General features: G+C 43.0%; 2 protein-coding genes across 2 annotated transcripts in view; both read left to right on the top strand.

Moving 5' to 3' along the window:
* endou2 (endonuclease, polyU-specific 2) overlaps positions 1–191 on the top strand; it is a 7,016-nt gene extending 6,825 nt beyond the window's left edge. Inside the window, exon 6 of the mRNA XM_060891112.1 lies at positions 1–191. This exon is cut by the window's left edge and continues 64 nt beyond it. Coding sequence (XP_060747095.1) covers positions 1–191 — 191 coding nt within the window.
* Positions 192–1,859: 1,668 nt separating this feature from the next.
* On the top strand, positions 1,860–8,042 carry LOC132860058 (NEDD4 family-interacting protein 1-like). Its single transcript, XM_060891113.1, has 7 exons — positions 1,860–2,044; positions 5,263–5,350; positions 5,501–5,631; positions 6,994–7,081; positions 7,333–7,457; positions 7,570–7,636; positions 7,923–8,042. Exons 1-7 carry the CDS (start codon positions 2,015–2,017, stop codon positions 8,024–8,026), a joined length of 633 nt encoding a protein of 210 aa, XP_060747096.1. The 5' UTR covers positions 1,860–2,014; the 3' UTR covers positions 8,027–8,042.
* The last annotated feature ends 4,458 nt before the right edge of the window (positions 8,043–12,500 follow it).

Below are 12,500 nucleotides of genomic sequence, written 5' to 3'. Positions count from 1 at the left end.
GCAGCATCTTCCTGGGAGTGAGCCCGGAGTTTGAGTTCGCTCTGTACACCCTGTGTTTCATCACCTCTCCTAATGAGCGTGTCAGAGTGTCCTTCAGTCTGTACGATATGGAGATTGTATGCCATCACTACAACCAGAAGCACATAGGAACAACCTACCCCGTCCTCATCAGATACCGAGATGTCCAGTGAGCAGAAGGGGACATGGGTTATAGATGTGGGTCTCCACCACTGCTTATATTTTAATCTCTAATGAAAATCATCTCTGCGGAATCGTTTACTGATATTCAGCATGTTTTATTTCTATCTGATTTGTTTGCATTGATAACAGAAATAAAGTGTGAACATTCTCTGATTTGTCCTAGAAACTTTATGTTAGAGAGTTTTATTGTCATGTGCACAGTGAAAACACAATGGTTAGGACCATACAATAAAATTCTTACTTTGCTCGTCTCCCGTACAAAAAGAATAAAAATAATCCAATCCAATTAAAAAATATATACAGTATATAGTGTTCAGTAATGTGTTCAGTAAGGTGTTCAGTAAGGTGTTTAGTAAGGTGTTCAGTAAGGTGTTTAGTAAGGTGTTCAGTAAGGTGTTCAGTAAGGTGGTGTTTAGTAAGGTGTTCAGTAAGGTGTTCAGTAAGGTGCTCAGTAAGGTGTTCAGTAAGGTGTTTAGTAAGGTGGTGTTTAGTAAGGTGTTCAGTAAGGTGTTCAGTAAGGTGCTCAGTAAGGTGTTCAGTAAGGTGTTTAGTAAGGTGTTCAGTAAGGTGTTTAGTAAGGTGTTCAGTAAGGTGCTCAGTAAGGTGTTCAGTAAGGTGGTGTTTAGTAAGGTGGTTTCAGTAAGGTGCTCAGTAAGGTTGTGTTCAGTAAGGTGTTCAGTAAGGTTGTGTTCAGTAAGGTGGTGTTCAGTAAGGTGGTTTCAGTAAGGTTGTGTTCAGTAAGGTGTTCAGTAATGTGGTGTTCAGTAAGGTGGTTTCAGTAAGGTTGTGTTCAGTAAGGTTGTGTTCAGTAAGGTGTTCAGTAATGTGGTGCTCAGTAAGGTGGTGTTCAGCAAGGTGGTGATCAGTAAGGTGTTCAGTAAGGTGGTGTTCAGTAAGGTTGTGTTCAATAAGGTGTTCAGTAAGGTGGTGTTCAGTTAGGTGGTGTTCAGTAATGTGGTGCTCAGTAAGGTGTTGTTCAGTAAGGTGTTCAGTAATGTGGTGCTCAGTAAGGTGTTCAGTAAGGTGGTGTTCAGTAAGGTGGTGTTCAATAAGGTGTTCAGTAAGGTGGTGTTCAGTTAGGTTGTGTTCAGCAAGGTGGTGATCAGTAAGGTGTTCAGTAAGGTGGTGTTCAATAAGGTGTTCAGTAAGGTGGTGTTCAGTTAGGTGGTGTTCAGTAATGTGGTGCTCAGTAAGGTGTTGTTCAGTAAGGTGTTCAGTAATGTGGTGCTCAGTAAGGTGTTCAGTAAGGTGGTGTTCAATAAGGTGTTCAGTAAGGTGGTGTTCAGTTAGGTTGTGTTCAGTAAGGTGTTCAGTAATGTGGTGCTCAGTAAGGTGTTCAGTAATGTGGTGCTCAGTAAGGTGTTCAGTAAGGTGGTGTTCAGTTAGGTTGTGTTCAGTAAGGTGTTCAGTAATGTGGTGCTCAGTAAGGTGTTCAGTAATGTGGTGCTCAGTAAGGTGTTCAGTAAGGTGGTGTTCAGTTAGGTTGTGTTCAGTAAGGTGTTCAGTAATGTGGTGCTCAGTTAGGTGCTCTAGTGAGCACCAGAGAAAACAAATGCAGGGTTTGTTAAGTCATAAGGTTTAGATAAGTCATGCGCAGTGGATACGCATGCGCAGATCGGACAGCGATTCAGATCGGTACTGCGCCATCACGACCTCCGGGTGGCGCTAGTGTGCGTCTGACATCACCGGAAATGAAAACAGGCCAAGGAGCAGACGTGGGCACGGACACACAAACTTACATAATTCCACACAACAATCCGGTTAAAGTGTTGATTGTTCATTATTCCTCTGGATCCTGTGGAGATTTGTGACGATGGCGGAACCCAGTGTTAGATATCAGCAGGTGAGGAAACGTTTCTGTCACTCGATAGCTTAGCATGCTAACTGTCCAAAATAACACATTAATGTATGACTGTGGATCAAAAGGTCTGTCACCGCGAAAAGGTTTTATTATGGTCGTGTTTGTACTCTATCGTGTTGGAATGGACGCAGGTTTAGTAACGACGCTTCTCTTGGCACATTTTCTAGCATTGAGAAGTGTTTCCATGAGACATTGATGATGCTTCAGTCCACCTTAAATCACATTGTGTTCATCTGATGATGCCTCAGTCCACCTTAAATCACATTGTGTTCATCTGATGATGCTTCAGTCCACCTTAAATCACATTGTGTTTATCTGCTGATGTCTCAGTCCACCTTAAATCACATGATGCTTCAGTCCACCTTAAATCACATTGTGTTTATCTGCTGATGCTTCAGTCCACCTTAAATCACATTGTGTTCATCTGATGATGCCTCAGTCCACCTTAAATCACATTGTATTCATCTGATGATGCCTCAGTCCACCTTAAATCACATTGTGTTCATCTGATGATGCTTCAGTCCACCTTAAATCACATTGTGTTTATCTGCTGATGTCTCAGTCCACCTTAAATCACATTGTGTTCATCTGATGATGCTTCAGTCCACCTTAAATCACATTGTGTTCATCTGATGATGATTCAGTCCACCTTAAATCACATTGTGTTCATCTGATGATGCTTCAGTCCACCTTAAATCTCATTGTGTTTATCTGCTGATGTCTCAGTCCACCTTAAATCTCACTGTGTTTATTCTGCTGATGTCTCAGTCCACCTTAAATCACATTGTGTTCATCTGATGATGCTTCAGTCCACCTTAAATCACATTGTGTTCATCTGATGATGCTTCAGTCCACCTTAAATCACATTGTGTTCATCTGATGATGCTTCAGTCCACCTTAAATCACATTGTGTTTATCTGCTGATGTCTCAGTCCACCTTAAATCACATTGTGTTCATCTGATGATGCTTCAGTCCACCTTAAATCACATTGTGTTCATCTGATGATGATTCAGTCCACCTTAAATCACATTGTGTTCATCTGATGATGATTCAGTCCACCTTAAATCACATTGTGTTCATCTGATGATGCTTCAGTCCACCTTAAATCTCATTGTGTTTATCTGCTGATGTCTCAGTCCACCTTTAATCTCACTGTGTTCATCTATGATGCCTCAGTCCACCTTAAATCTCATTGTTTTTATCTGCTTTACCGTTTATACGTTTACATCCGAGCTCTAATGTTAACTGCATAAAACACCTCACACCCACAAAGCCGCCCTGTTACACACTCACTGTTTGTCTTGTGTGTTTGTAATAAACAGATAAAGAGACTAAAGTTTGCTTTTCCTAATTCGGATTTTCTGTTCCACCTTTAAAGCTCCAGTAGTTCAGTTTTTCTGCCTGTAGATGGCGCTAGAGATAAACGCGTTATCATTAAACACGTTAAACTGCTGAAAGCGGGTGGTTTAAGCACACAGACCGCAGCAGGTTCTGACCCAGTCAGATAAGTCAGTTTAAATATTCTAAATAAATCATTTGTTGACCGTAAGGAGACTCAATGATTTATGAGGACTCAATGATTTATGAGGATGAAAAACTGCTGTTATTCCACTAGGGGGCGAAAAAGAGCAACAAACCACATTTTAAACTGTAAATATAGTTTTATTTTATTATTAAAAAACAACAGCTTTATTAACAGATAACATTCAGCATCAGCATCCATCACTCAGTCAGTCAGCAAACTGATTAATGAACAAACATCAAAATGTGAGGTAAATCTCAGCTGTCCTCACTATCTACCACAGGGTCTTGTGATCTGAGATGGTGCAGTTCACAAACAGTGAACAGTGATGCAGCTGCTCAGGATGTTCTCAATAGTCCCTCTGTAGAACATGGTCAGGATGGAGGGAGGGAGATGTGCCTTTCTCAGCCTTCGTAAGAAGTAGAGATGCTGCTGGGCTTTCTTGGTGATGGAGCTGGTGTTGAGTGACCAGGTGAAGTTCTCCGCTAGATGAACACCAAGAAATTTGGTGCTCCTGATGATCTCTACAGATGATCCGTCGATGTTCAGCGGAGAGTCGTCACTCTGTGCTCTCCTGAAGTCAATAACCATCTCTTTTGTTTTATCAACATTCAGAGACAGGTTGTTGGCTGATGACACCACAGTCGTGTCATCGGTGAACTTAATGATATGGTTTGATCTGTGGGTTGCTGCACAGTTGTGAGTCAGCAGAGTGAACAGCAATGGACTGAGCACACAGCCCTGAGGAGCTCCAGTGTTCAGTGTGGTGGTGCTGGAGATGTTGTTCCTGATCTGGACTGACTGAGGTCTCCCAGTCAGGAAGTCCAGGATCCAGTTTCAGAGGAAGACATCCGATAGCTGTTCTGCACGTCCCCTAGCAACCTGCCAGTAATGTTGTCTGGTCCAGCAGCCTGCAGGTTAACTCTGTATTCAGTTCTCCTCACGCCGGCCGTGGACAGACCTGGTCAATCTTTCTTGCCACTTTGTTGTTCTGCACCTCAAACTGAGTGTAGAAGTCATTCAGTACATCTGAGAGGGAGGCATCACTATCACAAGCAGGTGAAGCTGACTTGTAGTTCGTGATCACCTTTATGCCCTGCCACATGCGCCGGGTGTCTCCGGGTTGTCTGGGTGTGTGCGCGCTTTGCCTCTCTGATGGCTCGGGGCAATTTGGCCCTTGCTGTTCTTAGGGCCGCCCCGTCCCCTGTTCTGAAGGCTAGGTCTCTATACATATACATGTGTGTGTGTTTGTGTGTTTGTATGTATGTATATATATATAATGAGTGTGTGTGTGTCTCACGGCAGGAAGTCACATGATTTTGATGCTCGGCTAAAGGACCTTCACAGTACACAATGTTTTATCATATTTAATAAAGGACGTTAGTTTTATTATAGATTATTTGTAATGGTGCAGACATCAGAAATTTCACCTGTTTGAGTATTTTTGTTAATTATTAAAGAACCTTGAACAGTAAATATTTTACACTAGATGTAAACCTGCCTTGCTTTTCTCTGAGTGTCAGTTTTTCACACTTGACTGCTCGTGTTCGGTTTATTTCTCTGTAGCAGACAAACTTCACTTCAAAATACATTAAAAAACAAAGTTTAAATAATCCTGTGCATCTGAGAGCTGAGATGATCTGAGAGCTGACACGATAACTTGTTTTCTCTCATCAGTTACCCAATGAAGATGTAGTGGAGGCGGGGCCTCAGGTGAGTTCTGATGCTCCGCCCCCTTACAGCAGCATCGCAGCAGTTAACGCAGGTACGCGACATTTACACTGAAACCAGTTCTCTTAATGTTACAGTTGTATGTTGTACAAATTCCTGAATGTGAAATATTTATTTTTTCTAATTGAATACAAACTATTCATTTCATCACTTTAATTTTTTTTTCTTCTTTCACATTTTAAAGCCTATTTTGATTATAAAGAAGACGCCGCGTTCCCCAAACCTCCATCTTACAACGTAGCCACGTCGCTGCCGTCGTATGACGAGGCTGAGAGAAGCAAGACGGAGACGATTGTTCCCCTGGTGACAGGAAGAGTGAGTGTCGCTCCGTTATCGAACCCCTCCGCTCCAAATACGTACCGAAATATGCCGTAACCGTGACTACGGCTGAGTGACAGATGGGCCACGTCACGGTACTCCTAGGTTATATAGTTAGTGCCTTTAGCAGTGTCACGTGTCTGAGAGTCTGCTCGAGTCTCTTGTCGGTGTGATATCTGAAGAACGTTTAGTATTTTATCCCCTGAAGGTCACAGCAAGGTCTTAAAAATGATCGACGTGGTCTTTTACTTTAAAGTGAATAAAATAAACACATTAGAGAATTTAGCTTTCATTCTGTTTCACTGTTACTTTATTCTACAGAAGGTTTCCATCTCGTTTATTAATCTGGTGAAAATGTTTTAATTTGTTTTTTAATTTGTTTAAAGTTTTTTATAGTCTGTAAATAATCTGTACTGATGAGTCTGGGGTTGTAGAAACGCCCTTGAGGTTGTCGTTGATGTTTTTGTTGTTTGCTCCATTTTCTAACACCAACATGTTTGTCAACAGTTTTTTTTTATCACTTTTATGAACTTTTTTAACTTTAAGATTTTTATTGATTCTTTCTTCCCCGTTTTGCTCACACTTCTCTGTTTCTTTGCCACACACTGCTTCGCACAGCACAGGGAACGTCTGGACACTTTTGATGATGTAACTCAAGCGCTGGAGGTATAGTAACAGTGTTGGTGTGTGGAGCTGCAGCATCTCCCAAAGCTTTTATGGTCCAAAGAGAAGGGACTTTTAAACAGATCTGATGATTTAACACACGTTTACTCCTTCTGTCATTATATGCTGCAGAATAAAAAAAAACTATATTTCTGCTCTCACCTGCACACCTGCTTATTCACACACTTATTCTATCAGACTCCTGCTGATCTCAGGGGCTTTACGCTGACATGGCTGTTGGTGTGAGTATTTCAGAAGCCTCTGATCTCCTGGGACTTTCAGGGTCTGATCTCCATCTGCCCAGTCTGAGTGAGTCCGACACCACTGTAGACTCGTGACTGACAGGAGAGGAACCTGGTCTTCTGCTGTTGTAGGTTTGACATGATGTGTGAGATGAGATGATTTTCTCCTCAGACCGTAGTGTGTGAAACTTTCAGGAGATCAGCAGCATCTGAAATCGTACGGAGTAAATCTTCTACACCTCCTCTCGGATGTAAACGAAGCTCAGGGTTCTGCTGCTGAAGAGTTTTTTGAACACATCTGCAGTGTTTGTGTTGTTCTGTGTGGAGTTTACAGGCTCAAGCCATCAGGAGAAACTTGTCTATCATGTTGACTTTGAATTTTAGTGAGAAAAAAGATGGATGGATTTGTTTCTGGTTGACAAAAACATCTCTAACGTCTTACGCTTTTGTTCAGGATGAAGATTTTGTGCCCAGAGAAGATTTTGAGGACTCCGACCAGCTGCGAATCGGCAACGATGGCATTTTCATGCTGACTTTCTTTAGTAAGTGTTTTGTTGTCGTTACCCAGATGGTTTACGGCTCTTTACACGGCAGTTCCTGGGATTAGACCCTGGATCCAGTGTGAGACCTAACTGGAGAGAAACGAATAAGTGTTACACGTTGTAACGACAAAGACTTTATTGTCTCAGACTTGTTCAGCTCTTTAACACACATGATTAAAAAAGTGATGAAACATTTCATTTAATTTTGTTGTATGACGTCTGAGTGCTTTATGTTTGTATTTTCTCCTCAGTGGCATTCCTCTTCAACTGGATCGGGTTCTTCCTGTCCTTCTGTCTGACCACCTCAGCAGCAGGTCGTTACGGCGCCATCTCCGGCTTTGGCTTGTCCCTCATTAAGTGGATCCTGATTGTGAGAGTATGTCTTTCTGCAGTTGTCTTCATCATCATCATCATCATCGTATCACATGATTTTAAAGGTTTATAAATCTGTCCTTCAGAAACCTGTTGTGTGGTTTGTGTGATTTCAGTTCTCTACGTATTTCCCTGGTTATTTTGATGGTCAGTACTGGCTGTGGTGGGTGTTCCTGGTGCTCGGTGAGTTCTCTGATCTCGTACATAAAGCCTGTACTTCACCAAAATCATTCATAGATGATTTACACGTCAGAAAGTGTTGATATTTTTTAAATCAGACTGTAGTCCTGACTTATTGTCCCTCTAAATAAAGGCATTAAAAAGTGTGTAAATGTTGATAGTGATGTTTTCTGGATCTGAAGCTTTACGACACTGTAATCGTTATTAACTTGTTGAAGCACACGATGAATAAAGCAGTTATAATCCTGTGTGTAGTTTAGATGCTGTAACACGTTTCCATGTGTTCCAGGATTTCTGCTCTTCCTCAGAGGATTCATCAACTACGCCAAGATCCGCAAAATGGCCGACTCTTTCTCGAGTCTCCCGAGAACCAGAGTCCTCTTTATTTATTAAAGATTCGTGTCTTTAATCCTCTGTAAGTGTCATCATTTTTGTGTAAATACTTTAGCGTGTGTTTTCTGAGTCATGATTCATGACGGTTCTGATTTTCCTGTTCCTGCAGCAGCTCGGTGGACGTTTCTGGGCTCCGAGGGACCGCCGCGTACTTACAGAACAGCGAGACAACTGAATCACCCTCTGTGCATAATACAGGGAAAGAAAAGTCACTCGTTTATTTCAGGATGAGGAGGGATTTTTATTTTTATTTTGCTTTGATGAACGTCTCTTGATGGATGACGTGATACTCTCCATGTTTGTAGCTGTAATCGTGTGGATGCTGATCTCTCCATCACTGTACAGGAATCTTTAGTGATTAAAGGTTAAGCGCTTATACTTGGATGTGATGATCTGCTGTGTAGTAACAGCATGTATTATACCCTGATACCCCATAGGGGGCAGTCTTGTGTTTTTTTTCCATTGTGTTTTTTTTTTTCCTACTTGTAATGACTTCAAACACAGAAGCAGTCAGTCACCATTCACAAATATCTCTACTTCCTTTCTGTGATTGGCAGCGTTGGATGAAATGAATTTAAAGCAGTAACTCTCTCTCTCTGTGTCCCCCCCGTCTCTCTCTCTGTGTCCCCCCCCTCTGTCTCTCTCTCTCCCCCTCTGTCCCCCCGTCTCTCTCTCTCCCCCTCTGTCCCCCGTCTCTCTCTGTCCCCCCTGTCTCTCTCTCTCTCCCTCTGTCCCCCCTGTCTCTCTCTCTCGCCCTCTGTCCCCCCTCTCTGTCTCTCTCTCTGTCACTCTTCCCCCTCTCTCTCCCTCTCTCTCTCTCTCTCTCTCTTCCCCCCCTCTCCCCCCCTCTCTCTTCCTCCCTCTCTCTCTCCCTCTCTCTCTCTGTCTCCCCCCTCTCTCTTCCCCTCTCTCTCTCTCTCTCTCTCTCTCTCTCTCTCTTCCCCTCTCTCTCTCTCTCTCTCTTCCCCTCTCTCTCTCTCTCTCTCTCTCTCTCTCTCTCTTCCCCTCTCTCTCTCTCTCTCTCTCTCTCTCTCTCCCTCTCTCTCTCTCTCTCTCTCTCTCTCTCTCTCTCTCTCTCTCTCTCTCTCTCTCTCTCTCTCTCTCTCCCTCTCTCTCTCTCTCTCTCTCTCTCTTCCCCTCTCTCTCTCTCTATCTCTCTCTCTCACATGTGATGTGGTCAGGCAGTATGCTTTATAATCTGTGTATTTAAACATGGGAAGTCCCATAAAATAAAAGCTGGATGCAGTTATGGAATGTTTTGTACGTGTTGTACGTCACACCATGTAGAATTAAACTATAACTGGAAATAGATATTTATCCCTTTATGTTTTGCTTATATTGTGCTTAAATAAATAAATAAATACGTCACTTCAAAGCCCACTCGCAGCAAAGCCCTTGTTTTATGGGACGTGTCCGACCTTCTGTTCTTTTCTTATATGATCTAAAGGAATGTTAGTGGCAGGGTTCGAGTCCCTGTGTGTCGTGGCTTTGCGGTGGGACGCAGCCCCAGTCGTCTCGTTCCGTGTGAGTCTTTTTTCCTGGGTAAACGAGTCCTTCTTTGATTAAGTGAATACACCCCCATTCAGGACGCAGCCATGCTAGGGGTCCGTTTCATCTCCTGTGGTTTAATTGTGCATGCTTTTTCTCTCTTCCCTTTTTGTTTTGCTGTGACTTGTCTGCTCTTGTTGCTGAAGGTATCATCCATGGAGCAGGAAGTGGTTCTCTTTTGTACTCTTTGTTTTCCCAACCAGTTTTGTGGACAGCCTTGGAATGCAGTTGGATGCACACGTGTATAAGCCTGTAAATAGGACATTGCTATTAAAGTCTCTGGTTGTTGCAAACACTAAACAAAACGTGTGTTCATGTTTGAAGGCTGGATTTGAGACCGAGCCGTCAGGGCTGCTGAAAAGGACCTGCAGAAAATCTGTGAATTCTGTCCTACACACTTGTGATCTGTTGATGAGTCACACTGCAATGTGCTTCATCTCTTTACAAATCATTTGAGTCTAAAGTTTGGTGTTGAACTGGAGTTTTCTCAAACCAAAGAAATGTAGGTAAGTAAATCATAGTGACATTTAAAATGAGTTCAGCAGGGAAACAAAAATCAGGTAAAAAGCTTCACTTCCTCTGTGTCCTGGCTTCAGTCTTCAGGTCCAGTTACTGCCTTTGTAGAGTCTCGTCTCGGTATTATGGCTTCTCTTTGTCCAAAATCATGCAGGTACATGAAATGACAACTGGAAATGTGTTGTGTGCGTGTGTGTCTGTGTGTGTGTCTGTGTGTGCGTGCATGCATGTGTGTGTCTGTGTGTGTGCGTGCATGTGTGTCTGTGTGTGTGTGTTCATGCGTGCGTGTGTGTGTTCGTGTGTGTGTGTGTTTTTAGAGCAGTAGCCCTATTATTGTTATTGTTAACATTATTGTTGTTGTTGTTGTTGTTATTATTGGATACTTTAGACGTACTCTTTTCAGAAGAGGCCAAACACTGTGTTAGGTTTAGAGAGCGACCGTTAATAAGTTTCCTTTGTTTTTCCGTACTAATTATTCTGTGTGGTTTTCTTTGGTTTGTATATCATCAGGTATTTGAATGTAAACACACATCATATCATACAATGAAGTGGTTTTCTGTTGTCTCATAAAAGTAGGACTAGAACTGAATTTACACTAAAAATCTACACCTGTTATGGATAAAGTTCAGTGTTCATGTTAAGTTGATGAGAGATTTTTCTCAACACTTTAGCAGCGTGTTTGTTGATGTCTGTTCCATGTTGTTATTCTGATCTATTTTGACGGCTAAATCTGATCTTTGTTTCCTTTTTATTATGCAAGACCTTGTTTTAACATCTCTCTCTCTACATGTCACTCAAGTAAACTGACTCGTTTGACCTGATTCCTCGGCGGGGTACAGAGTGGCCACACGTTCACGAACGGAAGCAGGAACATCGTCTGCGACCTCCCACCTGGCTGAAGCTCACACACACCATGTTATTAATGTGTGTGAAGGTGTTATGGACGGCTGCAGCTTCTCGGTCACTGTGGACACACTTGGGCTCCGTGATCTGTGATAACTGAGTGTGTCTCACACTGTGTGTCTCTCACTGTGTGTCTGTTTTTGTGTGTGTGTGTCTCTCTCACTGTGTGTGTCTCTCTCACTGTGTTTGTGTGTCTGTGTGTGTCTCTGTCTCTGTGTGTCTCTGTCTCTGTGTGTCTCTGTCTCTGTGTGTCTCTCTCTTTGTGTGTCTCTGTCTCTTTGTGTGTCTCTGTCTCTTTGTGTGTCTCTGTCTCTTTGTGTGTCTCTGTCTCTTTGTGTGTCTCTGTCTCTTTGTGTGTCTCTGTCTCTTTGTGTGTGTCTGTCTCTTTGTGTGTGTCTGTCTCTGCGTGTGTCTCTGTGTCTGTGTGTGTCTGTCTCTGTGTGTGTCTCTGCGTGTCTGTCTCTGTGTGTGTCTGTCTCTGTGTCTCTGTGTGTCTGTCTCTGTCTCTGCATGTGTCTCTGTGTCTTTGTGTCTCTGTGTGTGTCTGTCTCTGTGTCTCTGTGTGTCTGTCTCTGTGTCTGTGTGTGTCTGTCTCTGTCTCTTTGTGTGTCTCTGTGTCTGCATGTGTCTCTGTGTCTGTGTGTGTCTCTGTCTCTGTGTGCATGTGTCTCTGTGTCTGCGCGTGTGTCTGTGTCAGAATTGTGCAGTTTGGGTGACACTTCCAGTTGTATGACTCACACAGCTTCTCTTTTTCCTTTCCCTGTCCTTGAACGTTTCCGTGTGTCTGTTCTCAGGGGGGGTTTGACGCTGACTCTTTGCTGATAAGGTCAGATGAACGGTGGGAGGATTCTGGCTGGATGGTTACCGTGGTGTGGGCGGGCCGTATCCAGTGACGAGCGCCCAGTGACTCATCCTCAGGATGCTGTTGCGGCTGCCGATGATGGTGATGAGATGGAGGACACAGAAACATTTTTATACTCTGTTTCGGCGCCGTGTCCCTTTTTCTGTGCTTTAATACACAATTTTGTCTCATTGTCATTTTGTCTCTTTTGCACAACATTTTAAATCAAAGCTGTGTGGTATAAAAAAGGCACTGAATCAGACGTGTCAGAGTAGAAGGGAGGAGGAATAATAATATAATAATAATAATGATGATGATGATGATGATAATAATAAAGATTCTCATCTTAGTTCTCATTCATCTTTTCATGAATGGGTGATGAGCATCATGAATGGTGGTTAGTCTGGCTCAAGATTGGCTGCTGAGAGCACACACACACACACACACACACACACATCGGGCAAGAGCAGAGAGACGTCATGCTACGTTTCCGCAGTGCATCAAGGGAATCGGTCTGCCTCTGACTCATACTAGACAAAGAGAGAGGGAAAGAAGGAGAGAGAAATATGGGAAGAATGGAGGGATACGAGGCACTGTTTTTTTTTCTCGTTCAAACCCCCCTCCCCCTTTCTCCTTCCATTCAGTGATGTAATACAGGTAACTTAT

Source organism: Tachysurus vachellii, chromosome 17 (assembly GCF_030014155.1).
Source record: "Tachysurus vachellii isolate PV-2020 chromosome 17, HZAU_Pvac_v1, whole genome shotgun sequence".
Classification (NCBI taxonomy): Eukaryota; Metazoa; Chordata; class Actinopteri; order Siluriformes; family Bagridae; genus Tachysurus; species Tachysurus vachellii.
Note: the sequence above shows the minus strand (reverse complement) of the source record. Positions and strands in the feature narration are given on the sequence as shown.

Excerpts from the sequence above, each read along its gene's own strand:
- LOC132860058 (XM_060891113.1), top strand. The coding sequence starts at position 2,015 with ATGGCGGAACCCAGTGTTAGATATCAGCAG. Across the intron at positions 5,632-6,993 it reads TTCCCCTGGTGACAGGAAGA|GATGAAGATTTTGTGCCCAG; the intron begins GTGAGTGTCGCT and ends GCTTTTGTTCAG. Across the intron at positions 7,637-7,922 it reads GTGGGTGTTCCTGGTGCTCG|GATTTCTGCTCTTCCTCAGA; the intron begins GTGAGTTCTCTG and ends CATGTGTTCCAG.